This window comes from Fukomys damarensis, unplaced genomic scaffold (assembly GCF_012274545.1).
Source record: "Fukomys damarensis isolate Sample0158 unplaced genomic scaffold, DMR_v1.0_HiC HiC_scaffold_16, whole genome shotgun sequence".
Lineage (NCBI taxonomy): Eukaryota > Metazoa > Chordata > Mammalia > Rodentia > Bathyergidae > Fukomys > Fukomys damarensis.
The window spans coordinates 112,211,369-112,238,261 of record NW_022900928.1 but is presented as its reverse complement, the minus strand read 5'-3'; the positions used below and the strand labels follow the sequence as shown (position 1 = coordinate 112,238,261).

General features: G+C 33.9%; 1 protein-coding gene across 1 annotated transcript in view; it reads left to right on the top strand.

Annotated features, from left to right (window-relative positions):
* Positions 1 to 23,916: 23,916 nt before the first annotated feature.
* Positions 23,917 to 26,893, top strand: part of Erbb4 (erb-b2 receptor tyrosine kinase 4) — a 689,271-nt gene continuing 686,294 nt past the window's right edge. Inside the window, exon 1 of the mRNA XM_033764601.1 lies at positions 23,917 to 24,053. Coding sequence (XP_033620492.1) covers positions 23,997 to 24,053 — 57 coding nt within the window. The 5' untranslated portion in view covers positions 23,917 to 23,996. The remainder of the gene's footprint in view (positions 24,054 to 26,893) is intronic.

Genomic DNA, 26,893 nt, shown 5'->3' with positions numbered 1-26,893 from the left:
GAGAGACAAAGTGAAGATATTCCTGACTTCTCTTATTCTAATAGACTATTAGCTATGTTGATTTTATTTTTCCCTCTTATCCTACCCACTTATGGTTTATATCCTTTGTCAAATGAAAAAATATATGTTCATGTAAGTGTATGCATATGATTTGATCAATGAGGGATAATTATTCCACTTTCTTTACTATGTACACTATCATTTTGAAAATATTCTCAGAGCAACCAATGATACTGTGGCATTCGGTGTCCTCAGTGGAAATCAGAGATGGTAGAGGTAGATTTTGTTTTGGAATATTTTGATCATCAGTCAAGGCCTGAAGATGAGCAAGAAGGTAGCTTGGTGAAGAAAGGGTAGACATTCCTGTGCCCTTGCAGTGAGAAGAGTTTGTGAAAGGCCTTATAGTGAGACTGTGGAGTCAGTGAGTCAGGCCTGAAGAGTGCTAACTGGGAAGAGGGGGCTGGGTATGAGGACTGCTGAGCAAGAAGGCTAGAGAGATGAGGAGAGGTGATAGTGCTCATACTTGTTTTCCATCATGGAAACTGAGGGAAGGAATGGATCTTGTTCATATGAATTTTATAGCAAGCTAATGGACAGATTTAGAAATATAGACTAGAGTAGTGGAAATGGGGTTGCAGAGAAATGAAGATAAGAAAGCTATTTTGGGTGAGGAATCACTGTGACTTGATGGATTTGATATTGAAGGAGAGATTGCCAAGAAGGTTGAAAAAGAACTTAACCTTCTGCCTGGAATAGCTACCGCAAGTGCAGTTGGCATTCCTTCCCCAAATGATGAAACGCCATATTGAGAAAGGGAGTTTAATTTAGAACTTGGGGTTTAAAGAGCTTTGGGCTTCTTGACAGAGGTGTGTAGTATGTAGGTGGATGTAGGGACTAAAAGTTTAGGCAAAATGATATGGGCTGTATGTAAAAATATGGACCTCATCAATGTCTATATAGCAATAAAGATCAGTGTGTGGGTTTGCCCAAGGACAGAATATGAGATAAGAGAGGAAGGTTTAAGTTCTATAGGAAAATATTTAAATACCAGGCAAAGAAAGTATCACTTGCAAAGAAGTATCAAAGGAAAGTCTAGGAACAAAGAGAAAAGCAAATGAGTAAAAAGGACAATTATACAAATTGACAGGTACCATTTACTTGAGCTCTGGGATATGCTAGGCACTGTGAATTCCTAAGTATTTTATGTGGATTGCTTTATTAAATCATGATAGTGATTGTAGAAGGCGCCACTATTAACTTTATGTTGTAAAATAAATTTTGAGTCAGAGTGAAGTTAATGAATTAGTTCACAATTACAAAAATAGAGAATGTTGGGGCCAAATTTGATCCTAAGGACTCTGATTCTAGAGCCATAGCTCTTGTAACTGTGAATTACAAATTGTGAATTCTTAATGTCACTAGAGTTTCAAAAATATGCTGCTGTATGGTCTGTTAAATAAAAATTATTCTAACAGATATTTTGTAAAATGTTTTTGTAAAATATAATCCCCTTATATATCTAAATAAAATGATCAAGGTGGCTCAGCATAAGAGTGGAACTTGGGACTTGGAAGCTATTAACATTAATATTCTTACCAAATTTAATAGTGGAAATTTGTAGATGCTGTAATTATGGGTCACTCATATGCAATATTTTATAGTTCATAAATTATAAAAACTTATATGTATTTTATAAGAAAAGCTAAATGCAATTTTAAAATGTCTGCCTAAATGTACTCCTAGAAAGGTTAAATGAAGTGATGTATTGGAGTGTTTGATAAGGTGTTAGACATCTATTAAATATTGAATATGGTGACATTGCAGGCATGATATCATACTGCCACACTATTTCTTTCAAAATGAGAAACTGAAAAAATGCATGAAAGAACACAGAGCAGTTATGTATTTTTACATGTATCTATATATCTATATATATATATAACTATATAGATATATATGTTACTCTACAATTAGAAAGCTTAATCTACACACTAGAGTATTTTGTTTTATCATGTTATATACTTTATACTGTTCTCCCATATGTCTTCTTGGTCAGGAGAACAGGTGCAAATTACAAGACCTAAAATGTTGAATAAAATATTCCATTTTTGTTCATATTTAAGAAATAAAGCATTGATTCTATTTAACGCAGGCTTGATTGCAGTAACCTTTCACAAGGTGGATAAAAGTCATGGAACCAATATTTCTATGGGAGAAGATTAGAGTTATGATCAATATTGCTACCATTATTTTTTAAGTAGCAGAGACATCCATTCTTCCCCAGCAACCCGCTATGAAGACCAAGCATGCATGAACAGAGTTTAGTGTCATAATCAAATAAAACTTACAGTGAAGATTATCTCACATGAATTTAATGATATGCATAATTGTTATTCTACTGCATGATAATTAGGCATGAATGTAAGCAGTTCTTGTAAATGATGGTAATTTGTTTGATTTTTACCACAGCTGATCTATGCACAGACAGAACAAATCTGGAAACATAATAGATGATGGTGGGAGGTAGACAGGAATCTGTTTCTGAGTACATTGGCTTTCCATCTCCAGATTGATTTCAAAATATTCTGCTTTTAGGAGAAAGAAGGACAGTAAAGAAGAATGGAGGGGAAAATGAAAGTACAAAAGAGGAGAAAAATAATGCTGTTTGTTACTGGCTGAATTTTGTGACGCTAAAAACTGTGAGGTACTAACCCTCTGTTCTTCAGAATGTGACCTTCTTTGGAAATAGATCGTAAGTGTAATTAAAGGTGGAGTCTCACTAGAGGACTCCTAATGCAGTAAGAATGATCTTTGTAAGAAAGCAGTCATGTGAAGACAAAAACCCAAGGAGAACATGGTGTAGAGATAGAAGTAGAATAAAAGTAGCCTTGCTTGCCTGAGCCACCGAGATGGACTAAGCAAGCCAAGGTCCTGCCCCAAGCCTTTGAAGGAAGCATGGCCCTTAATTTTGAACTTCCCTCACCTCTAGAAGTGTGGAAAAAAAAAAATCATTTCTTTAGTTCTAACACCAGTTTTTGGTACATTATGATGACAGTCCTGGGAAATTAATAGACCAGACTTACAAGTTATATTTCCCATTCAGATTCTGGGAGCAATTGGGTATTTTTGTTGAACTCCTTCTGCCTATCTAATATGGTCTTGAATACTGAAGTTAAGCACTGCTGAACAAGATAAACATAGTCCCTGCTCTGTGGGGCTTTCTAATCTATGACTTCCACATTCCTATTCTCATGGTATTTTTGTTGTTGTTGTTGTTTTACTAAAACAACTGACAAACTACATTCAAGTAATTTGCTGTCATGTCTGTTTCTCCCATAAAATAGTAAAATCTTAAGGATAGGAGAATACTATGTCTAAAAGAAATACGCAGTGCATGGAAAAGATTGAATAAATTTAAATTCATGGATAAAAGGAGGACTTTGTTTTTTGGGGGGAGGTACTGGGTATCAAACTCGGGCCCTTGAGCTTGCAAGGCAGGCAGCAAAACCACTGAGCCAAATCTCCAGACAGGACTTTGTTTTTAAATGGAGAAGTAGAGATAATGGAAGAGCTTGTGTGGGTATGTGCATGTATGTGTGTATGCATGAGTTTGACTTTTTAAGAATAAAAATACCTTGGCTTCTTTGCACTTTGAGAATTAGGACACGTTTGAGACATCTTCAATTGCATGTGCTAAACTGCTGTTTCTATTTTTACCTCCGTGTAAGTTAGCAAAGTATTTTCTTTGCTTTGGTGATAGTGTAGACTTTATTACAATACTGTTGAATTTTGTATGTTGTTTATTTTCATGTAAAATTTACAACACCTTTTAGCGTTTTATGACCCATTTCATTTTATGGATCCATAAAAACCAATAAATATTTTTAAAAAAGAATTCATATAATGAGCATGATGGCTTAAAATGTCTGTGTCACTATATGTGAACTTTTAAAGATGAACCTCCAGGCAGCAGTTGGACATTTTATAAACAAGTACAGCATAAAAAGATAAATTCATAATAAAATATGCTTTCTATGCTTTATTTATGTGGTTATAAAATTGAATTTTAAGATAAAATCTCATCATTTAATTACCCTCCTCAAACTGTGATTTACTCTGGCTTTCCATCCACCGATCTGCTTCATCCTTACTTCTTTGTAAGTGCCTAATAGATTTTATTCTGTATGTTTCCCTCCCCTAAAATTAAGGGACACTTAGGACATTTGATCTGCCAATTTTGTCACCTTTAGTTTCAAACGCTAAGGAAATTCCAAAAATAATAACTTCTTCATTCTTATACCTCAATAAAATAATATGCAATGAAACACACCTAAAGAACTACTCCTGTTCCTCTGTATTGTGTTAAGTGTGTTGGTCCTACATTAAAACATTCACGGTCTTCTTTATAAACAAAATTTCCTGAACAGCTAATTTTTAGTCGATTTTCATTATAAAAAAATAGAACAATGTTGTATAAGCCTGTGGCTGTGACAGAGATTGGTACTACTATGCCATTTTAACTTTTCTCTAACCCTAAATCCAAAGACTGCTCCTTAGGAATTGTACTGCCCCCTTGTGATGCATAGGGTAATAACATAGAAACCAAATCCGCTAATCCATATTGTTCATTAATGAATGAAAATTCCAACACATAGCCTGCATAAAAATATTAATGCAGTTAAGTAGTGTATGTGCCGTAACTTCTCTGATAATGCAGTGATCATTTGGGATATCTTAAAGGTGAAAAGAAGGAAAAAAAACAATAAATTATTTGTGAGAGAGAGTGACAAAAAGACAATAGATCTAAGAAAATTAAGGATTCCTCTTGTTTACAAGTGCAAATGTGAGAACTTTACTTCACTAGTTCAAAAGCCTGTGCTGCCATTCAGGCTTACCAATGAGCTTCAGACAGAAGGTGACAACAAAACAAAACTTTATTATAACAGAACTTTACTTTTAGTAGATTTGATTTTGTTCTATGATATCTTCCATCCTAAAGGATATTTTCAGTCTTGGCCCTTCATTTACTTATTTCTGCTTGAGAGTCAGCTTATTTTTCTTTATGAGATGTTTACAAAAAGATTTTTAGAGTTATGTACTATGGTACAGAGTGGTTCCTGAGTGCTTCATTTTTAACTGTGAGTTCCAATCTTTGAGTTTTATCATGTGTGTTTTAGGGTGTAATAATCCTCAGCTAATGTCTCTTTACTGTATACTACCTAGGGCCTCTTTACGTGATTCTGAACATAAAATTACAGAGCTAGCAGTGACCACAGAGATCACCTTACCTAACCCTTAAATTACTCATAATTAGGTCTCCATGTACTATATCATGGGAAATTTAATTATTGCACAATTATATTGTAATTCTTGTTTTGAAAGTTTATCAGCAACAATAACAGCTAGGCTCTTCTGTGCTGACTAGCTTTGTTCCCAGATGCCTCTTTCATCTATCTTGTCCCAATGTCAGTTTTATCCTATCTGAACCGGTATCTTCTTGCTTGAACAGATCCTCAGGCTTTGAGGGACAATCGGAGAGGGGAAGAAAAGTCTGGCACTGTTCTACTCCTGCACTTTCAAAATCTATTGAGAAAACAAATCCAGGGATGTGCAGACTTCACTGCACACACTGAATTGGTGTTTGTCCACTGTTAATTAAAAAACATTAAATAGAGTAAATGCTCGCAGTAGTTAGGGACCTCTCTGCAAAAAGCCCCCTAGCTGTTCAGAGATAAATAATGTAGGGGCCCCAGAGGAGTTTAAATGTTGCTGGCGTTGCTATGGAATTTCAATGCTTTGGAGGCAACACTATGCTTTATGCAAGTTAAAGTCCCCAGGCAGCACTTGGCCCTTGAGTGCTGATGTTTCAAAGAAGAAAGAGAAGGAATACTGCATATTTTCAAATGAAGTATACTTACTTAGCTAAGAATTGTTTTTCTACTCACTTAGCACCATATGCTTTTACGGTTCTGTTCTCTACAATATTTAGTACTTGTGTATTTGGCTATTTAATTAACGTTGGATTTGAAGACAGAGTGAAATTGGCAGAAGGCAGAGACTAGAATAAAACCAGTCAGGCAATTGGCAGGCTGTAACCATTTGAGATAATAGATATGTACAACAGTGTTATTAAGTAGCCCAGTCTAAAATAAATAAATAAATAAATAAATAACTGAAACATTGCTTAAGCAATTTCTTACTTTAGCTAAATTCTGGGGCTGGAAGTTGGAGATATTGGCCATAGAAGTCAAGCAGTATTATCATGATGCCAGGATAATGTGAAACTGAATGAAACAGAGGGTTTCTAACTGTGCCGAGAAAGGCAATTTTGATCAGGACCCCTAGTGGTGATGCACCAGGAAGACTAAGTGAGCTCCATGTCCCTTGGGTCCATGAGGAAACAAGGAGTGTACACTGGGAATAAATTCCTTGGTTGTAAGACTGAGCAGCGTCAAATCACCCAGGATTTACAGAGTCGTGAGGAGACAGGGAGTAGTTTTAAAAGATGAGTGTAAAGAATGGATATACTCAGCAGTCACAGAGTTCTAAAATAGATTGATAAAGGAAGAAATAGGGAAAGTGAGAATGAGAAAGTACCTCTAAATAGGCTCCCATGGCTTGTCCCTGATGTTTGCTTGGCTCAGTGATGGCAGGGCAGTGCCAAGGCTTACATTTGGCTGTTGAATTTCAAATGTAGGGTGCATTAGCAAGTTGTAGAGTGACTGGGCTGGATAGCTCTATAGCTAAATTTTCTATGGTACTTTTGTTGTTGTTTGATCAAGGGAAGGCAATATAGCAATGCATGGAAAAGGATTATGTGTCATTTTTAGGTATTCTCTCCTTTTGTGTTCTAGAGTAATTCTAGGATGGCATGTGAAATGCTTTTGATACTGGAAGAAGGTTAGTTTTATACTAGACAACAGTGGAATTTATAATGAATGGTACCAAAACACCTCTCACAGAGGAATATGAAGGTGTAGTCATGAAGCAAAAGGAAGCTCTGAGAGTAGTTCAGTGAGCATTAGTTATTCAATCATTATTCTAGTAATGTCTGGGAAATAGATTACCATTCAAGTCAAAGGACTGTAGCTTGAGAACTTTTAAAAACATTATTTAGTTTCTTTAATTTCAAATGGTTTGTTTTCCTCTAACTACTGTTTTAAAACTTAAATATCCATGGACAGTGCAGACATATATCTTCATATTTTATTTAGAAATAGTCAACAATTTTAGAATATGCTTATGAAAAGCCACATTGCTAAAATAAACAGAAGTCTGAAGAGTGCACATTCACTTACATGTAAAGCTTTCCTTTATTATTCCAAAAAAATCTGTTATGAGTGTAACAATATCCTGGACTTTAGATATATTAGATCAGTGATAACTTTATATTGTTTTGTCTCTAATATTATTATTGTTCTGCCTGAGTTACAGTACATCAGTATTAATTGAAACCCATGAAATGCTATAGCACTGTATCTGGCCTCCCAACCAGAAATGGTAAAAAAGAGAATTTTAGGCTTTATGTCTAGCTCCTAAAATAAGAATGAAATGACAATGCAACTGAAACCAGAATAGTTTTTGTAAATGAATTTTATGGGAATATATATTGAGTAAATAATGCAGACTTTTTATGAAAGAAGTAAAGTTCTTCAGGTAGGTGTTGTAGGTAATTATAAGGATTTTGTCAAAAAAACTTCATAATTAGGCCATTGGAATGGATTAAAAAAACATTTGTAAGTTGACTGATCATTGGCAATTTAACCATATTTTAATTATTTTGTACTTTTTTTTGAAAAATACACTTCTGAGTTAATGTTTTATGGATTTTTTAGCAGAAATTCAGTTCATGGTAAATCTTGAACATCAAGCGACAGGATATGATTGAATAAGTAATGAAGAATTAGTAGTATTTAACACAAATTTTCAAAGAATAGAGCTATATGTGTAAAAATAGGAATGGAACATAACATGTGAGAGTTCATGCTCAAAATAAAAGTATCAAAAAATCTTATTAGCATGCCTCAAACAGAATCATCAAAGAATTCTCTATAAAGCTACCAAAGATGCAGTGGCATCAAATCCATTTTCTATGTCTGATGCATTTCTCACTAGCTTTCTTATGTCCGGTTGACTTATATTTGAACAAAGTGCAAGCAGAAATAGCCTTGTAATGGAGTCAGTTAAAGATTTTGTATTTTATTCCTTTTTCCCCCCGTGGCTATACAAATAATGTATTTAATCAGTCTGTTTTTCTTTAATCTAGTCCTTCAGTTCCTTTCCCATGACTCCTAAATAGTACAAGGTCATGGTATCTAGTTTATATAGGAAATTTTATCACTTCATTGATAATTCATGAAAAATTTCAAAACGTTGCTCTGAAAGTCCTTTTCAAGAGTACCCAAACTTTGAATTCTTGGCAGTTAGTCTTATAATTGGGGCTCTTGATACCATCTCTTAGCTGATTTACAGTTAAAGAAAAAAGAATAGAACTGTTTTATAAATTGTACAAGGCTTTATAAGTGTTTATTAAACTGTGTGTGGTAGATAAGTTTGTGTCAAGTTGATTGCCTTGGGAGCTACATAGGTATTAGTAAAGTGCACTTCTGGATGTGTCTTGGCCAATCATGGAGGCTATATATGGTCATGGGTACCATATATGATACCTGGCCCTTCCCCTCTGCTCCTGTTTTCTTTTTCTATTTCCCTGACATTTTCTATTTCCTTCTGCCATATGTTGTCATGGTGGTTCTGCCTTGCAAAGAGTCAGTCATAAACTAAATCCCCTGAAACCGCGAGCCAGATTAAGCATCTCTTCCTTGAAATTGTAAATGTGTGATATTATACTGGCAGTGGGAGAGGTGACCAATACACTATAATGATAGCTATGATAAATTAATATGCTAATCCATTGGTATTAAATTGTCATAAAACTGTTAGGTGCAGGTGTTAATACATTTAAACAAACATGATTTTGGAAACTAACTTTACCAACCAGTTTAATTTCAAGTTGATTATTCCCTGCTTTTTTGTCTACAAAGTGTCCTCCATGAAATTCTTTTAAAAGACAAGTGGATTAAAATATTACTTGAAATATGGGATTTGTTGTAAAGATTTTAAGGATTGTATTTATCCTATAATATCACTTAACTTCTTTTTATATATGCTATATTGCTTTATTAAAACAACTCTTTTTAGAAAAATTACCTTTTAACAAGGTACACTTAACTTCATGTAACCAGGACTTTTAAAATTAAGACATTATTAAGGATCTATTTTCTAATTACACAAGTGACTAGTGCTGTTTAGCCAAATGTCCTTAAGCACACATACCAAGTTTTATATACCATTTTCCTGCTGGCAGCAGAGCATTTTGCTTAGTCTTTTCCATACAACTCAAAAGTTTCATGAAACTTGTTAGTGGAATACAAGGCCCGGTGCCATGCAGAACTGGATAGTTTCTTTCCTTTCCCTGATTAGTTGTTTGACCTTTGTGGAGTACTTTCACTTCTCATGGGCACTGTTCTCTCATCTAATTATATAAGGTGGAGTTAATGATCTCTAAGAATCTTTGTGATTGTGTTACTATAAATATCTAAAATAGCATTTGACTTATATTTGAACAAGGAATTCTAGAATTCCAACATTTCAGTACTTATCCTTCCACACATTCATTATAAATTTATTGTGCAGTGGGTAATACACTACTTGCAATTGCTCAAACGCATTTGTAGTGAACAAAACAATATTTGCACTCATAAAGCTTACATTTTAAATAAATATAAAACATGGCTCGTGTCAAAATGTGACATGAAGTGTAATGCTTTGGCAAAGGGCTGTTCAAAGTGCCATACACAGACCAATGTTGGTAAGTTACTGGTCCACCAGCTAAATCCACACACCCACAGTTAGCTTTTTGAAACTTTTACATCAACATTCAGAAATAAGAAAGATAGCTCTATGGCAAGATCTCAATGTATAAGTGAAACATTATAGGAGAAGATGTCAGAAAAGTAATACAGGTTCAAATGGCATCAGGGCCTTTCAGATTTAGATAAGTATTTTTTAAATTTTTATTCTGATCGATATGATAAACCATTGGGGATAGTTAAACAAAGGAGATGATTTATCTGATTTAAAGTTTTAATGATATAAAATAATTTTATATCTGGTTTGAAGTGGACTCTAGGGAGATAAAAAAAATGCAGGAATATCAAGAAAAACCTATTGCAGCATTCCTCTGAAAACTACAGAGACTTAAAGTAGGAAGTGGGGGGTAATCAGTGGGAGGTGATGTTAGAGTATCAGGTAGTGCCTACAGGATTTGTGTGTGCCTTAGATTATTGGTTGAAGAAAAAAAGGGAAGAATTGGCTGCTTGTTTTTACCCACTTAATGGTGGAATAAGAGGCGAGGAAGGGAGAGGTTGCCATTTATTGAGATTGGAGGTTCAAGGAAATTGGAAGGTAGGAATGGATAAACCGTTTTAGAAAAATCTTTTTAATAAAGAAAAAAATGATTTTAGAGTGTTGGAACAGCCTTTCTATGTGAACTCGCTGGTTCTACGTGAATTCACAGAATGAAGCCCATTTGTAACTAAAAGTATTACTTGTAGGAATTTGTCTTTTTTTTTTTTTTTTGCATCTATTTTCTTTTTCCAGTGTAGAATAAAAAAATGAGAAGAGAATGAGTCAAAAAGGAAAGGGTATTACGGAGCCAAGTTTCTTCACTTAAAAAACTGGATTGTACTTGCTGAAATTGGACTACTTTAAAACTCTTTTGTTATGATTTAAAAATCTAATGACTATCACCTGTAGGAACTGCCACATACTTCTAGGAAATGCATGAGTAGTAACAGAATAAGTCTGTAGTTCTAAATTGATTTAAGGTAAGCTGTGCTTAACATGTACATAGTTCTTCTAATTCATAGGTATTTTTACTTGAATAAAATGTATTACTGTTGGACCCAAATAATTCAGTTAAGTAATGATACATTTTTAAATCAGAACTGGTTTGACTTCCAATTCTTCCACCAGTTAATTCTATTCTCTTGTTATATTACTTAACTTTTTGAGTCTCGGTCTTCTTATCTGTGAAAGAGATAATTATAATTGTGTTTAATATGTTTGCTATCAGGATTAAAGGGTCATGTACATAGAAAGCACTTAGAATTTCTGTACTTTTTTTCCTTTCTTTGAGTTTATTGGTACATTTTAAGTATACAGGATAGTTACATTCACTATTGGGATCTTGTACCTTTACATGACAGGTCTTGGTTCTCACTTTTTCCCCTTGTCCCTGCCCTCCCTTCACCCCCTCCTCCCTTTCCTATTTACAAATACTTTATTTCCATTTTTTCATTTTCTCATTTTTTTCCTTTTCCCTTATTACCTTTCCCCTACCCTTCCCATTTTCCCTTCTGTACTTCTAATAGTAATATAATTCATTATTTTAAAAACAGTCTTATAGCAAAAATATGAAATTATATAAATTAACGTTAAGTTGAAAGCAGTATCACATAATTTTGTGTATGAAATACAAATTCCCCACAAAGCACATTATCATTATATAATGCAAACATGTTAATCATAAAAAGAACATCTCAAATTTATCATATCTTTGAATTAAAGAATATGAAAGGAAAAAATCTAAAAAGAAAACAAAATGAACAATAAGTTTGATCATAGTTAACTTATTCAGAATAGTTTGTTGATTAAAACTCAGCTTTCAGGGCTGGGGATTTGGCTCAATGGTTCCCCTACCTGCCTTGCAAGCACAAGGGCCCGTGTTCGATCCCTGGTACCAAAAAAAAAAAAAAAAAAAAAAAAAAAAAAAATCAGCTTTTAATGGAATAGTTTGAAAAAATCCATCCACACTATACTTATAATTTTCCTTATCTGTTTTCATAAGGAATTATTTCAGCAAAGCTATGTATGAACTTGAGAATAGTGTAGTGTCATGGCATTTCTTCACATACGCTTCTCAATAGATTGGCAACACCATTGCTACTGTTACAGAGAAACACCTGCTAGGAAAGGGCTTCTTACAAAAAATATCTACCTTTTCTAGAATAAATTGAAATTTATTTTGTGTGAGGGGGCATTATTCTCTGTGTTTTATTGTTGATAAGATAAATTTTGACTTTGATTTTGAATCTTCACTAGAAGAAGTGTATCAAAGTCAGAACAATCATTTATCTTTAATAGAATTTAACTATTATTTCTAACGATTTTACATGGAATTTCTTTTATAATGAAAAATACCATGAATTTGAGACGTAGATCTTATCATTCCTTTCACACTGATTCTAATATCATATAGTCTAGTATCATGGCTGTCCAATTAACGTTTGTTGAATAAATGCATCGCAGGGCAAGAGAATGAGTGGTAGTGCCTTAGTGGTGGTTACCTCCCAATCAAACACCCAGCCACAATTAATACTGTGAAACTGGTTGTGCTTATTCTTGGAAGTATGATTTTATGTTGTAAAAATAAGCATCTACCTCTCATTTAAATTTATTTTAGAGGGACCAAAATACTGTAGATTATAGAATCTCACTTCTAAAAAATAAGTTTGGTTATGAGAAAACAATTTAAAAAGTTATGATATTCTGTGTTTTATGATCATTCTATATTACTTTTGAATATGTGAGAGTAATGTGACTAAGAATTGGCTACTAAACTGGGCGTGGGGGTGCACACCTATAATCCCAGCAATCCAGAGGCTGAGGCAGGAGGATCGCTGAGTTCAAGACCAGCGTGGGCTACATAGCGAGTTCCAAGTCAGACTCAACTACATAGTGAGACCCTGTCTCAAAAAAACAAAAAAACAAAACAAAACAAAAAAAGAATTGGCTCCTAAAACATTTCAAAATACTTTGTTAAAAGAGATCTCAGCCTAGACTTTACATGAGGATTGCCTAAAGACATACTAAAGGGTCTTTAGTCAAAATAGAAGTCTTCTGAACCCCTTTTTTCTTACCCCAGGGAAGACTGTAGGAGAATTTTTGAATTTGAAAGCATATTACCTACACACAGATTTGCCCCTGAATGAGCAAGTTTGGATGGATGATGACTGGAGACAAGGCAGAGGCCTCCATTTGCTGTTAGGCAGATTCATGACTACAGACACATAGATCAAGACAGCCTGCATTCTGGTGCCCAGGCAGGCACCCTGGCCTGGAGCTTATTTCCTCCAGAAGAAGGGCACCCTATGGATTTGTGCAGTTGTGCTTTCAAAGTCCTGGCTTACAAAATGCCTCAAAGGAAGAGAAACCTGAGGTGAGAGAAGTACATGTTTCTCTCTTGCTTGTCACAGATTTCTCCATTATTGTTATAGCATGATTGCCCCTAAACCTGCCATTGCATGTTATCAACCAAGTAAATATTTACTGGTAGATACTAATAAAAAATAAACAAAATAAAAAATAGAACAAAAAAGGAAGTCTCATTCTGAAACTAGTATGAGACAGACAATAGATAGAACATTTCTTAGTATTTATTAATGCTTAAGAAATCCGTCTTGCTCTGGGAGAATAGCATCACATTAGAAATATCAAGTCTGTATTTTCTTCTTTTATATATTTCTAGTGGGATAAAATCTTCCCCTCACTGGCACTTTAATTACAATCATGTCAGAGGTCTCACAGAGCAAAGGCATCACAATCATGCCCAGTTTTATTACACACAAGGGAATGGTTGAAAGAACGCTAATCTGGGGAGGAAAGATGTTTGCTAATGTTTACATACTTAGCTCCCACTGGCATTTCGCCAGCTTGGAGGTTTGCATTGTCCCTCTTAATCTGAGAACGTGCATCCAGATTCACAGCAAGACCTCAAGGAGAGCCAGATGATGGGGCAGATGGCAGATGACTAATTTGGCAAGCCTTGATGAGTGGAAATTGTTTGCTTTAATTGCTTGTCAAGTCCAGTACCTACATTAAAGATAAGGACCTAACGTTTCCACAGAAAACAAAATATTATGAAAAAATTGAAAAGGAATTGGTGTGTGTGTGAAAGGGTCAGAGAATAAAAATGTCAGAGAATTTTGACAAGATAGTGATAAGGGGAATGTTATGTCATCCAATATCAATGACAGAAGTGTAATTTATTATTAAATTCTTACAATTATGTTTGTTTACTTTCAGTGTAGGAATTTAATGAGATATACATTGAGACAATGTTTAACGCCAGAAAATTCACAAACAGGAATCAAAGTTAAATATAAGCGGATATAGGTTATCTGTTGTTATTCTCTATACTGAAAATCATTTAAATTATTGCAGGTTTTCTGAGCTAATATTTAAAATATAAAATGGAAAAAATTAGACACACTGCAAAGATTATACTGAGGTAACTGAATGAGAGTAGAACACTCAGGGAACATTCAGTGGTAGGAGATACTCACATAACATTTTTTACTTCTATCTTTTTGTTACAGTTTCTCGTTATAAAGTCAACCCTTTTGTAATATAGTTTAACAGTTAAGAATGTTTGAGTATATTTAGAGACTATTGTGAGGAAACAAGTAAAATAAGGGATAATTAAATTTTAGGAAGATCAGCTCTTAGCAGTCTAAAATAGTCTATGGAGTTGCCTTTCAACTATCCATCCATAAAATGTCTCCCCTGGCTACAGCTTTATTAGTGAGGGCTGTAATATAAATGTCCTTTTCTTTTGGCTCAAGGATTGGTCAGGAAGTATTTTAGTTTGCTTCACAAGTTTTCATGTTTTATCACTTTGGGATTCAGGAAAATGATGCTAGAAGGATGAACATACAGAGAATAAAGTCACATTTTAAAAAAATGATAGCAGTTTTTACATTGCATGAGCTTTATGTCTAGTTTTATATGATATAAATCATTACACATATGTTCTATTTTGGTACTCCTATTTTTATTTCCTTAATACTTTTTTATTGGTACACTTAAGGTATGCAGGGTAGTGACGTGCATCATTGGAAATTTGCACCTTTACATAATCCATATTGGGTCTTATTTTTTCCCCATTCTCCTGCCCTCCTTTCAACCTCTCCACCTCTCCCTATCTACATTCTTTATGGCTGAGTGGCACTCCATTTTACACAAAAAAACACATTTTCTTTATCCAGTCTCCTGTTGACGGGTAGTTTGGCTGTTTCCAAGTTTTAGTTTTACAAACTGTGCCTCTATAAACATGGGTGATTGTATATCACTGTGTTCTCATTTTTTAATTATTTTGTAAACACACGCAGCAGAGGGATAGTCCCATAGTCAAATGGGACTTCTAATCCTAGTAGTTTCAGAGATATCCACACTGATTTCCATAGTGGTGGCACCAGTCTCCACTCCCACCAGCGGTGGAGCAGATTTTCTCTTTCCGCAGAGTCCCTCCAGGATTCATCATGGGTTGATTTCATGATAGCAGTCATTCTTTCTGGTGTGAGGTGGAATCTCAGTGTTGTTTTCACTTGCATCTCTCAAATGACCAGTAATGTTGAACATTTTTTCATATTTTTATTTGCTATTTCACTTCTTTGTCTGAGAAATGTCTGTTCATTTCAGATGCCCATTTTTGGATTGGGTCTTTAAATTTGGGACATCTGATTTTTTTAAGGTCTTTAGGTCTTTATATATTCTACATAGTAGACCTTTGTCTGAGGAAGAGCTGGTGAAAAGTTTTTCCCACATTGTGGGTTGTCTCTGTTGGTTGTTTCTCTTGCTGTACAGAAGCTTTTTAAAATGAAGAGATCCCACTTGTTAATTGTTTGTGCTAGTTCATTGCCAACTGAGGTTTTGTTCATAAAATATTTTCCTACCTCAAAGTCTTCTAGAGTTCTACCTAATCTCTTTTCCAGCTGATTTAGTGTTTCTGTTTTAATATTTAGAACTTTAATCCTTTTCAATTTTAGTTGAGTGCATAGTGAAAGATAGGGGTCTAATTTTAATCTTTGGCAGGTTGAAATTTAGTTTTTCTAACACCATTTTTAAAAGAGGCTATCTTTCCTCCAATGAGGGTGTTTGCCTCCTTTGTTGAAGATGAGGTGGCTGAGAATGTCTGGAGTTATTTCTGCATCTTCTAATCCATTCTACTGGTCTTCAGGTCTGTTTCTTTGTGTGTCTTTGCCAGTACTATATTATTCTTATCACAGTAGCTTTGTAGTATAGTTTCAAATCAGGGATTGTGATACCCTCTACCTTGTGTTTGTTGCCTAGAATTGCTTTTGCTATTCTGGATTTCTTCTTGTTCCAAATGAATTTTTGGATTGTTTTCTCAAGGTCTGTGAAGTATGCTGCTGGGATTTCTATTGGGATTGCATTGAGTCTATGTAGCAGTTTTAGAAGTATGGCCATTTTTACTATGTTGATTCTTCCTATCCAGGAGTAAGGAATGTCTTTCCATTTTCTGATATCTTCTTCAATCTCTTTTTTTTCAGAGTGTTGTAGTTTTCAGAGTAGAAGTCTTATATTTCCTTTGTTAGATAGATTCCTAGGTGTTTCATTTTTTTGGATGCTATTTTGAAAGGGATTGTTTCTGAAAAAAAGAACTATAGGCCAATCTCACTAATGAACATAGAGGCAAAAATCTTTAATAAGATACACACAAATAGAATGCAGGAGATCATTCAGAAGATCTTGCATCCTGACCAAGTGGGATTCATGTCAGGGATGCAGGGATGGTTCAATATATGCAAATAAATAAATGTAATACACTGTATAAAGAGCCAAGGACAAAAACCATGGGATCATCTCAATAAATGCAGAAAAAACATTTGACAAAATCCAAAACACATTTATGATAAAATCCCTCCATAAAAATGGAATAGATGGTCTCTACCTCAATCTGATAAAATCCATCTATGAAAAACCTACAGTCAATATCATACTTAATGGTCAAAAATTGAAAACCTTCATGCTAAAATCAGGAACAAGACAAGGATGTCCACTATCACCACTCCTGTTCAATATATTTTTGGAAACAGCCACAGCAATTAGACAAGAGGAGGGAATAAAGGGAATGAAGATAGGAAATGAAGTCAAATTGTAATTATTTGCAGATGACATGATACTATACTTAGAAGACCCCAAGAACTCCACCAAAAGTCTTCCAGACAATAATGAAATTCAGCAAAGTAGCTGGCTACAAGGTTAGCACATAAAAATCAATAGCTTTTCTGTATGTGAAAAACAGATTCACTTAATGATTATATAGAATATGAAACTTCTGAAATATCTTATTTCAGTTATTTTGAGTGTAGTGACATTTGATTAAAATATTTAAAAGCAATGATAAGTACTTTGTACTATTAAAACTACCAGTGATAATTAATAAAAAAGATAAAATCCAGAAGCATAGTATATTAATGAATTATTAAGTGTGTTTCAGGAATACAAGTGTCGTTCAATATTTATAATTCATTAATAATTTAATAATTTCAACAACTAGGAAAACGTACATGCCAAATTTAAACTTTTTCTTATAAAATAAAACAATAACCCTAGTTAAGTGAATATATAATTGAATATATAACATTATAAAAACATATGCTGAAACAAGGGAAGCATTTCTGTGAATGTTAGAGGAATGCCCATAAATTGAGAAACAAATATCTTAGAAGGCCTGAGTTCATAATACCTAAATGGCTTATTAACGGCTGACATTCAGTACTACACTCTGCATCTTAGGTACATAGTTCGAAACTCAAAGTGGTGAAATAATTTATTCAGATTCATTCAGCTTTCAAAAAGTAGAGGAACCAGCATATGATGCTGACTCAATTCTGATTCTTAGTAATTCCAACAGACATTTATTTATTCAGGAAATATTGGCTGAAATGCTGCTACATGCCTGTGGAATTTGCATTTTAGTGTGCAAACATATAATAAAGTAAATGAGAAAATAAATAATTTCAGATAGCAACACAACAAATATAAAGAAGGGAAAGAAGACGGAGTACTTTGGGAACTTTAGATACCTATTTTAGATAAAGTTGTTAAGGCATTTCTGCAGTGGTCTAACATTTGAACAAAGATTTGAGTAGAAGTTCTTCAGGCTAGATATTTCTGTAACTCGTCACACAGTAATATATTTATATCTCTACTTCTTCTACTCCTCATGATATATTTCCTTTGTGTCCTGCAAGAACCTCAGCTTGTCATAGGTCTTTGTGTGGTGGGGTGGCCCAAATCTTTATTGGACCATTAGTAGTCCTGCATTTGGTTGTAGTTTTCCATCTGTTTCTATACTACAGGGCTGGTGACTGTGCTAACAAACATTGTTGTCTTCCTTATTCCTATGTACACTGTGGAGTAGTAGACCAATTTTCCTTTGATAGTAAGGACCAGTTGCTCTAGCTAGCTTTTAGTTCTTCTTTGCCTGTTGATTCAGAGGTATGAGGAGCCCAGAGTTACTGGGTGGTGTTTTTAATATCAGTTCAGTGGAATCATTGTTATGTTTTCTGGTGGAGCACAATGTGTAGAAACTTGATACCTGTTTAATAAGGTGGTGAGTGAAAGGCTTATCTGAAAGAGTGAAACTTTTGCCAAGATATGTAAAAATTATTAAAAGCTCTGGTAAGAATTTGGATTTTATATTGCATGTGGTTGGAAGACAACCAACACTTTTAGTAAGAGAGTGACTTGAACAATGTATGGTTAAAAAAAAAGAGATAATTGTGGTCTTCGTGTGAAGAATGAATTAAAACGGAAACTACTGTATGGAAATCTTGTATGTCAGTTAGGAAACTACTGGCTCAGTTCAGGGGAAAGATAGCAGTGGCTTGAATTAAATGACTAAAGCATATTTGACGCCATTTGGGACTCCATTTGACCCTGTTTGACCCCTTTTGTATTTTGAACCCAGTGCTGACCATCTTGACATTTCCACATAGCTTTCAAATGACTCAGTAATAGTAATTGAAAATAAGGTTTACTATAGGCCTAGGTTTTAAATGCTCAACAGGCTGCATTAACTTGAAGCATATTTATTATGTTAACATTTCTTAAAGGGAAAGTGTTTATTAATGTTGAGCTGCATAGAAAAAGTAAATTTTATTGTCTCAGTGATGGTGGTGCTGATTGTTTCTATGCAGGCACTTTCTGAATTATTCACATTCAATATACATGACTTAGATATACAGCTTGCTGCTCCTTTGCCTTGCAGAACTACATGAGCTTTTACAAATAACATTGCAAACTTTATCAATAAATGTCTTTCCATGATACTAGGTGAATAGTAGATGTTAAAGGAGTAAGTACGCACATCTTTATTTACATTTCCTGATAGTGCTTTTGATTGGAGTGTTAGGCAAAAATCTGATTTAGTTATCCCCCCCCACCCTGTTGTAACTGTTCTACTTTGTTTTTGTTTTGAGTACCAGAGATCGAATTCTGGCCCTTGCACTTGCGAGGCAGGTGGCAGAACCATTGAACTAAATCCCTGTCCTCTATAACCTCTAAACCCCTTGTAAGCAAGTTGAGTACTGGTTTCATAACCATAGTGGGCCTGGAGACAGTAATTGATTTTTGGTATTAATACGGATCACATTTTTTCATTTGCTTCTCTTTTGAGAATGAATCAAATGAATAATTGTATTAACTAACATTTTTATATTGCTGCAATCTCCTAAATCTTAATTTATTTTTTAAGCTCGATGTGGACAATATAGTTCTCTCACTGTTGGATGTAAATCTCAATAAGAATAAAAGGTCTGTGTCTTCTGGAAGGATAGCTACATTTGTAACTGAATCGATACTGAATAGAATAATTGGTGATTTTATTAAGGCTTTCCATATAGCTTCATTCCTGGAGTTATGTTCAGAATGGAAACTCTAGGGAGCACATGTAAATTTAGGGTTTCTGGAGATGAAAATATTGTAAGCTTATAGTTTAAGGAGTTTATAATAGTGTTGGCAAAGGGACTGCATTTTGTTAAACTTGTTTTGGCTGTTAAAGAAGATTTTTCAATTCTGTTTTGATAAACAGTTTTGTGAAATCAATGAAACTTGATGGCTTAAGCATCGTCTTGTATATATTGCCTGATTGTAAAATCAATTGACAAATGGAAGTTGTGAGACATTCACTGAAGGCTTTATGAAGAGAGGTGCAAATAATTTTTATGCATCTGTTCAAACTAATTCTTTAAAAATCAGTCTGTCTTTCGAGATAAAAGTTATGATGAACACAGTATTGATTCTAGATACTTTGAATCAGACATAAATACAAGGGAATGCTTACTGAGATAAAAAATATTTCCTAAATTAAACAGTCTATAGAAAAGAATCCAAACATTAGAATGTTTGGAGAATGAAGTAATCTGATTAGCTAGATTTTCTGTTTATGGAAGGATATCAGTTTTGTTGAAAAATATTTCTAAACATAATTATTTTAATTTTGCTTCTTTAATAAGGATTATAGAAAGCAAAGCTGATCATTTATTGAACAGTGAAAGATTTTTTGAATTGAGGATCACTTTCTGAATACCAATTTTAATTACTTTAATATCTAATAAATGAATATTATTTAATGATAATTTCTTGGAAAGCATTGTGCCTTATAGCTCAGCAGACACAAAATAATGACAGATGTATTGCATCTGTCTTCAAAGAGTTCATAGCATTTTATTGGTGTTTATACTGTAAATAGATTAGTAAAATATAGGGCAGCCTATGTCCATTATGAATTTAAATGAAATTGTTTTGAATGAACATCAACAATAAAAATTTACTACAAATTTAAAACTATTCAGATTCAAATAACTTTATATATCCTTTTCCCACATGCAGAATGGGAAACATGAAATAATATCTATGTATTGCAATTACAGTAATAGGTGTGAGTGCCAATCTGTCTCAGTTTGTATAGCAAAGGTCAGAATACACTAAACATTTTGGATATCTTTTAACTAGATCATTACATAGTAAATTTTTAGTATGTTACATTAAAATGTGAGATTAATTTCAAATCAAAGAAGCTAGTACAATATGAGTTGCACAAAAGTTTCAGTGTAGCATTGGTTATGTTTTCAGTATGGTGCATAAAGTTTATTGACTATAGTGGTGTGCTTTTTATTTATTTTCAGGAGTGGTTGCATCAAAATAGAAGTTTGTTCACTTGGAATTTAATAATTAAAATCTTTATTTCATAAAACTATATAATAATGCCTCTTCTCAACAGATATTTTATAAGTTTATAAAAAGTTTTTAAAACTTTTCTAAGGACAAAATAATAAAGATCTGGACTAAGTATTTTTCCAAGAGAGGCTTTCATATATAATGAGAAAAATCCTGGAATTAGATCTTGACTGATAAGGAATTTGTACTCGAATCAATTGTTTCATGTCTTCCTGCTTGTGTTGAATACTATTGCAGTTCTCAAAAGAAATTCGTTATTCTTATTTATTCATTTTAATCAGGGAAACTCTATAGAACCAATAAAATGTTCAGGTGATGAAAAATAAATTTTGTTTTATTATGAATTCAACAAACTTCCAAAACCAGGCAGAATAAGTGAAATTACTTAAGATGTAAAGCATATAATTTATTTAGAATTTACTGGTCATTTGTCCTATCTGTAGTATTTTAGCAAATAGAACCAATGTCACCATCATCTTGCTGTTAATAATAATAGCACAATGGAGCACAACAGTTGTTTAAAAATCCTGCTACTTTTAGCTTATTTCTCAGCCATTTTAAAATGTGTCCCTTTACTGTGGACCAACATGGTGGTTCATTTTTAGTTGTCATATCACTATTCGTGGCAGTAGGCTGGATGAAAGCATAAAGGAAGCAAAATTAGGTTTCAGATATGCTTTAAATAATGTTCTGGGAAAGTGACACACAACATGTTAGAGCTTATTCCACTGTACAAACTTATGGCCAAAGAAAGGAGAGCAAAGTGTAATCTATGTTTTGAGTGACTATATTTATCAGCTTTCCCTTTGCTGGACACAGTAACTGATACTCACACCTATAAAAAAGAGGCCAGGTTTAATTCAGCTTTTGTTTAAAGGGGATTCCTTCCATGGTCATCTGTCTTCAAGGCAGAAACATCATAGTAGATGCGTGAAGCAGAGCTATTTAGTTCGTGTCATCCAGGAAGCAGAGCAGGGGAACAGTACCAGAGAGGAAGGAAGACCACAGGAAGACCCTAAGACCACAGCTCTATGACCTACCACAACATGCTCGGAACTGTGCTTCATCCATCCATCCATCCCCAGCCGCATCCCAAAGCCAATCAAGTCAGCACTCCAGCTTACCTGCCACAGAGGCCATATGTCCAGGTGCAAAGTGTGCAGTGTCGCGAGATCCAGGAAGAGGAGAATGAATATCAGATTGTAGCCATCCTTGCCTGTGCACCCGACGTTATTAGTACACAAAACTTCTTTCTGAAAGGCAACAAATGAGTTTTCACATGGTCTCTTGGGACTTGGCAATTAGCAGAGAGAACAGGAAGGGTAGATAGAAAGTGATCAGCTGATAGGACCCCAGAGGGAGAGAAAGGAAGTAATTTTTAACATTTATTTAAATGTGTAATTTCAGAGAAAAATCATCTAAAGAATATGTATTGTTTTCATAGAGCTGCTATAATAAAGTGTCACAATACATGGCTTAAAGCAGCAGCAGTCTATTCTATTATGGTTCTGGCAGTTGGAAATCCCAAAACAAGCAGGGCCATACTCTCTCTGAGACTCTTGGCAGAATCCTTGGCATTCCTTGGCTTACAGTAGCATCACTCAACTCTGTGTTTTCAGTTCTAGGGCTTTTCTCTTTGTGTTTTTGCATGTGCATGGGCTATTTCTGTGCTTAAAGGAAGATCTGTATCATATTGGATCAGAGCTCACCCTGATGGTCTCATCTTGGTTACAAAAGACCTTTTCCAAACGTAGTCACAGTGTTAGTTTTCTGGTTACTACATCAAATACATGAGATCATTAATTTGGAAAGAGAAAATGTTTATTTTGGCTCATGATTTCTGTTCCGTGTCTTTAAAATTATTTGCACATTGTATTTTTGTTTTAAATTCAGTGTATGTTATATAACGTGAGGAAGATTATTTACAATCTATTTTAATTTTACATTCTAAGAGTCGTACTATAATTTTATTAGTCAAAGATTAGAATCAGTATACAAATGATAAAGATCATATACAGTTAGATATAATAAACCATGAGGAAGAATTAAACTCTGGCTCTAGAACACAAAAATATCAACACACAAAACACACCTAGGTGAGTACACTCATATGCTCACAGAAGATTAAAGACTACCTCCATTAAAGATGGAAGACTGAGAAAACTTATTGTTAGTCCATTATACTTCAGAACACTCATGAACATATACTGTGATGAACCAGCTGATATAAATACCTTAGATTTTGTTACTCATCTTGTTTGTAGTATATGGAAAAATATTTTGAACTAAGTTGTTTAACATATATTTTGAAGAAGGAATTCTTAAGGTCTTACAGACATAACAATCAAAAATTTAGACAGCTTATTTTACAAAGACAATAAATATTTTTAAAACAAAATTGTTACTGTTATCTCTTGATTGTGATTTATTGACGTCTGCCACTTACTCTCCAGAAAAATAAAATATTACAAATCCTAAAGAAAAAATGTTTAAATGAAAGCAAATGCATTTATATGCTTCATATGCTCAGAGCAATTAGATTTTTAAGTTTATTTTCTTAAAAGATAAACTTATAGTATTTCTGTGGAAGCCATTCCCTCTTACTCTCTGGCTAGCATGTGTAATTTGGGAATATAAAAGTGAAGGTATTTATCAGTAGGAGGACATATAACATTTAGGGATGTTTGAAATATTTTAATGCAGGGGATTGAGGTAGACTGTTGTGGAGGATACTTTCATTGTGTATGTCATGAAAAGGTTCTATAACTTCATGTGTATCTTTTGTCTTCTCAGTGTGTGCAGGAACAGAGAATAAACTCAGCTCTCTCTCGGACCTGGAACAGCAGTACCGAGCCTTACGAAAATACTATGAGAACTGTGAGGTGGTTATGGGCAACCTGGAGATCACCAGCATAGAGCACAACCGGGATCTCTCCTTCCTGCGGGTAAAGCTCTCTCTCCTTTCTCTGTGGGTTGACGGTGGTGTGGAAAGTGAGACGCGCTTGCTTGAACCTCGTAGTTATGTTCTTCTGCCTGCTGTAATGATAGGCAGAAGATAAGTGGTGCAGAAGAATATCCAGAAAAAGAAAAAGTGTGGCAATGCCATGATGACTGAGCCCCACCTGTGTGTGCAGCAGCTGCTGTCTCCATGAGATTGGTTAAGTGTTCTGTCGGGGTGTAGTACACATATTTTGCCCATCCAGCTTTTTTCTGACAGGTTGAGTACTAAGAGGATCAGAGGATCAGTCAGATGAGGATTGGTGGCTTTAGCCATTCATCTGTTTTGCCCTATTTTCATCACTTTGGACTTTTTAGTCTATATCATATTAGCATCAGGAGACTAACACTGAAAGAAAACGAGGAATCAGTTTTAGAAAGCCTATGAATGATTTAATGTTGACTAATGAGAAATCACATGTACTTACATAGACAGATAAATGTACCACACAGATGGGTATGTGTGTGTATGAAATTATTCTGAGACAATCATTCCTTCTGGACGCTTCATTGTGCTCTCATTTAACCTGACTGGTAGCAGGCTAACAATAGCAGTTCAAGTTCTGCTTTAACTGCAACAGTTACAGGAAAATCTGAATGTCAAAAGGACTGTGCCAAAATAGATTAGGGTGTGGTCTTTGTAGGAATTTACTTTTATACAAGAATTACTAGATGCATTTTCAACAATAGGATCCCTGGAATATATGTATTGTTCAATAATATTTAAATATTATCAAAGGAGCACTGGCTTATATAAATCAGAATTAAATGTTCCAAGTATGAATATAATAAACTGAGGGAGAGTAAATTATTTTAAAAACTATGATACTCAATATTTTTTATCTTAGAAGAGCAGTAAAAATGCTACTTAAATATTCTTGAAAAATACATCTAGAATTAGTAGTAAACAGAAAAGTACCCACCTGAAAATATAAGTAACTCTATTTAGCTTAAGATTTCTTTTTTTAAAATGATACTTTTATTATAGCTAGTTAGGTGAATGAAGGTTTTTTAAATCCTATTTCTTGGTTGATGGAATTCTGGTTTCACAGGTGCCAAACTGTTTCAGTAGTTGTAATTTTTAATTGTGAAACCTTTATTTATCAAAAGTAGATGGTAAAAGTTGGATCCTAGAGAGTGTGTTGACACTTTTTTGGTGGGCGGTGCTGGTTTTAAAAGAGAATACATACAAGTAATCCTATAATAACATATATAAGAAACTCAATGACATTCCTAATGGAGAATGCTGAATTCTGAAAAAGGGGAATGAAATAGTTTAAATAGTCAGTAGATCATAACAATATGAGAAAATATGTTCAAGTGTAGTTTAAAGATCTCTGATTTCCTCTTTATGTGTGCTTTGCTTTGCTTTCAATACATGGAACTAGCTACCACCTCCAAAATAGTTCTGAATATTGAAAATGATAGTCTTTTTTTTCTTTTTATTGAGTTTATTGGTACAATCTAGGTATACAGTACAGTTACATTCATCATTGGAATCCTGCACCTTGACATAGTAGGTCTTGATTCTCATTTTTTCCCCTTGTCCCTGCCCTCCCTTCACCTCCTCCTCCCCTCCCTATTTACAAACACTTTATTTCCATTTTTTCAGTTTCTCATATTTTTTTCCTCTCCCTTATTACCTTTCCCCCACCCTTCCTACTTTCCCTGCACCTTTAGCCCTTTACTTCCTATTTCTTGTTATTAATTATCTCAGGATCCTGTGTACTATTATAGTTTTACACACCAGAGAAACGATTCGGTATTTCAGTTAAAGACATCTCTGTATGAACATTAAAAATAGGGAATCCTAAAATAAAACTAAAAAGGAAAGTAAAAGAGAAAAGGCAATGATGTAACATTAAAATAATCCTTAATTCTGGAGATGAAAATGGTCCCTTAACATATTTAAATTGCTTCTTGCTTTTGTAGTCTTATCTTATCTTTTTTTCATTATTTAGAGAATACTTTATTAGTTTCTGTAATAAAACCCACATAGATATGACCTTACATATTTAGTACAATGCATTACCTCTGTACACATGGAAAAAAATAAAAAATAAAAATTTAAAAAATTAACATTTCCAGACCAATATGGCTGTCAATTTCTGTACAATGCCAACTCAACACAGTAAATTGGGATAACTTTTTCCAAAGTTGACAGCACCGTTAAAGTTTCCCAAAATGATAGTCTTTAAGTGAAATTAAAAATCCCTTTTACCTTTTATAATCCTTAATATCATAAGTGACAGAGTAGAAAAATGAAAGCTATATTTTAATCAATATTTAACAATCTTTAATCAATATGTAATACCTATAATATGAAAGTAGTATGGAGATGTTTGAGCAAAATTGTCTATACTAGTGACTATGTAACTTTTTTAGGAATCTATTTGAACTAAAAAAAATAAGGTATTAGAATGATTTAGAAAGAATAAGGTAAGCAAGACAGGGAAAAATAATATTTTTACCTGGAACAAGAAAAAAATAATTGCTATTTCCTAAGTCACATCTGTGAAAGTTCATATAATCTGTATTAACCCCTCATATATCTATATTTTCTATTTCTTTCTATATAAAGATAACCGTAATAGTTTTCTTTGCTAAGTGTGAACTTCTGTGATTTGATGCATATTTCTCTCTATAGAAAATAATCATTTGCAATTACGATATGTATTCATGTATTCAAAAATTGATTATAGCTCAAGATATATTAGCAAGTAGTCCATTGTTCTTGATTTCAACAGTGTTGGTTGAAATGTAGCAGAGATGTGTAATGCATAGCTAC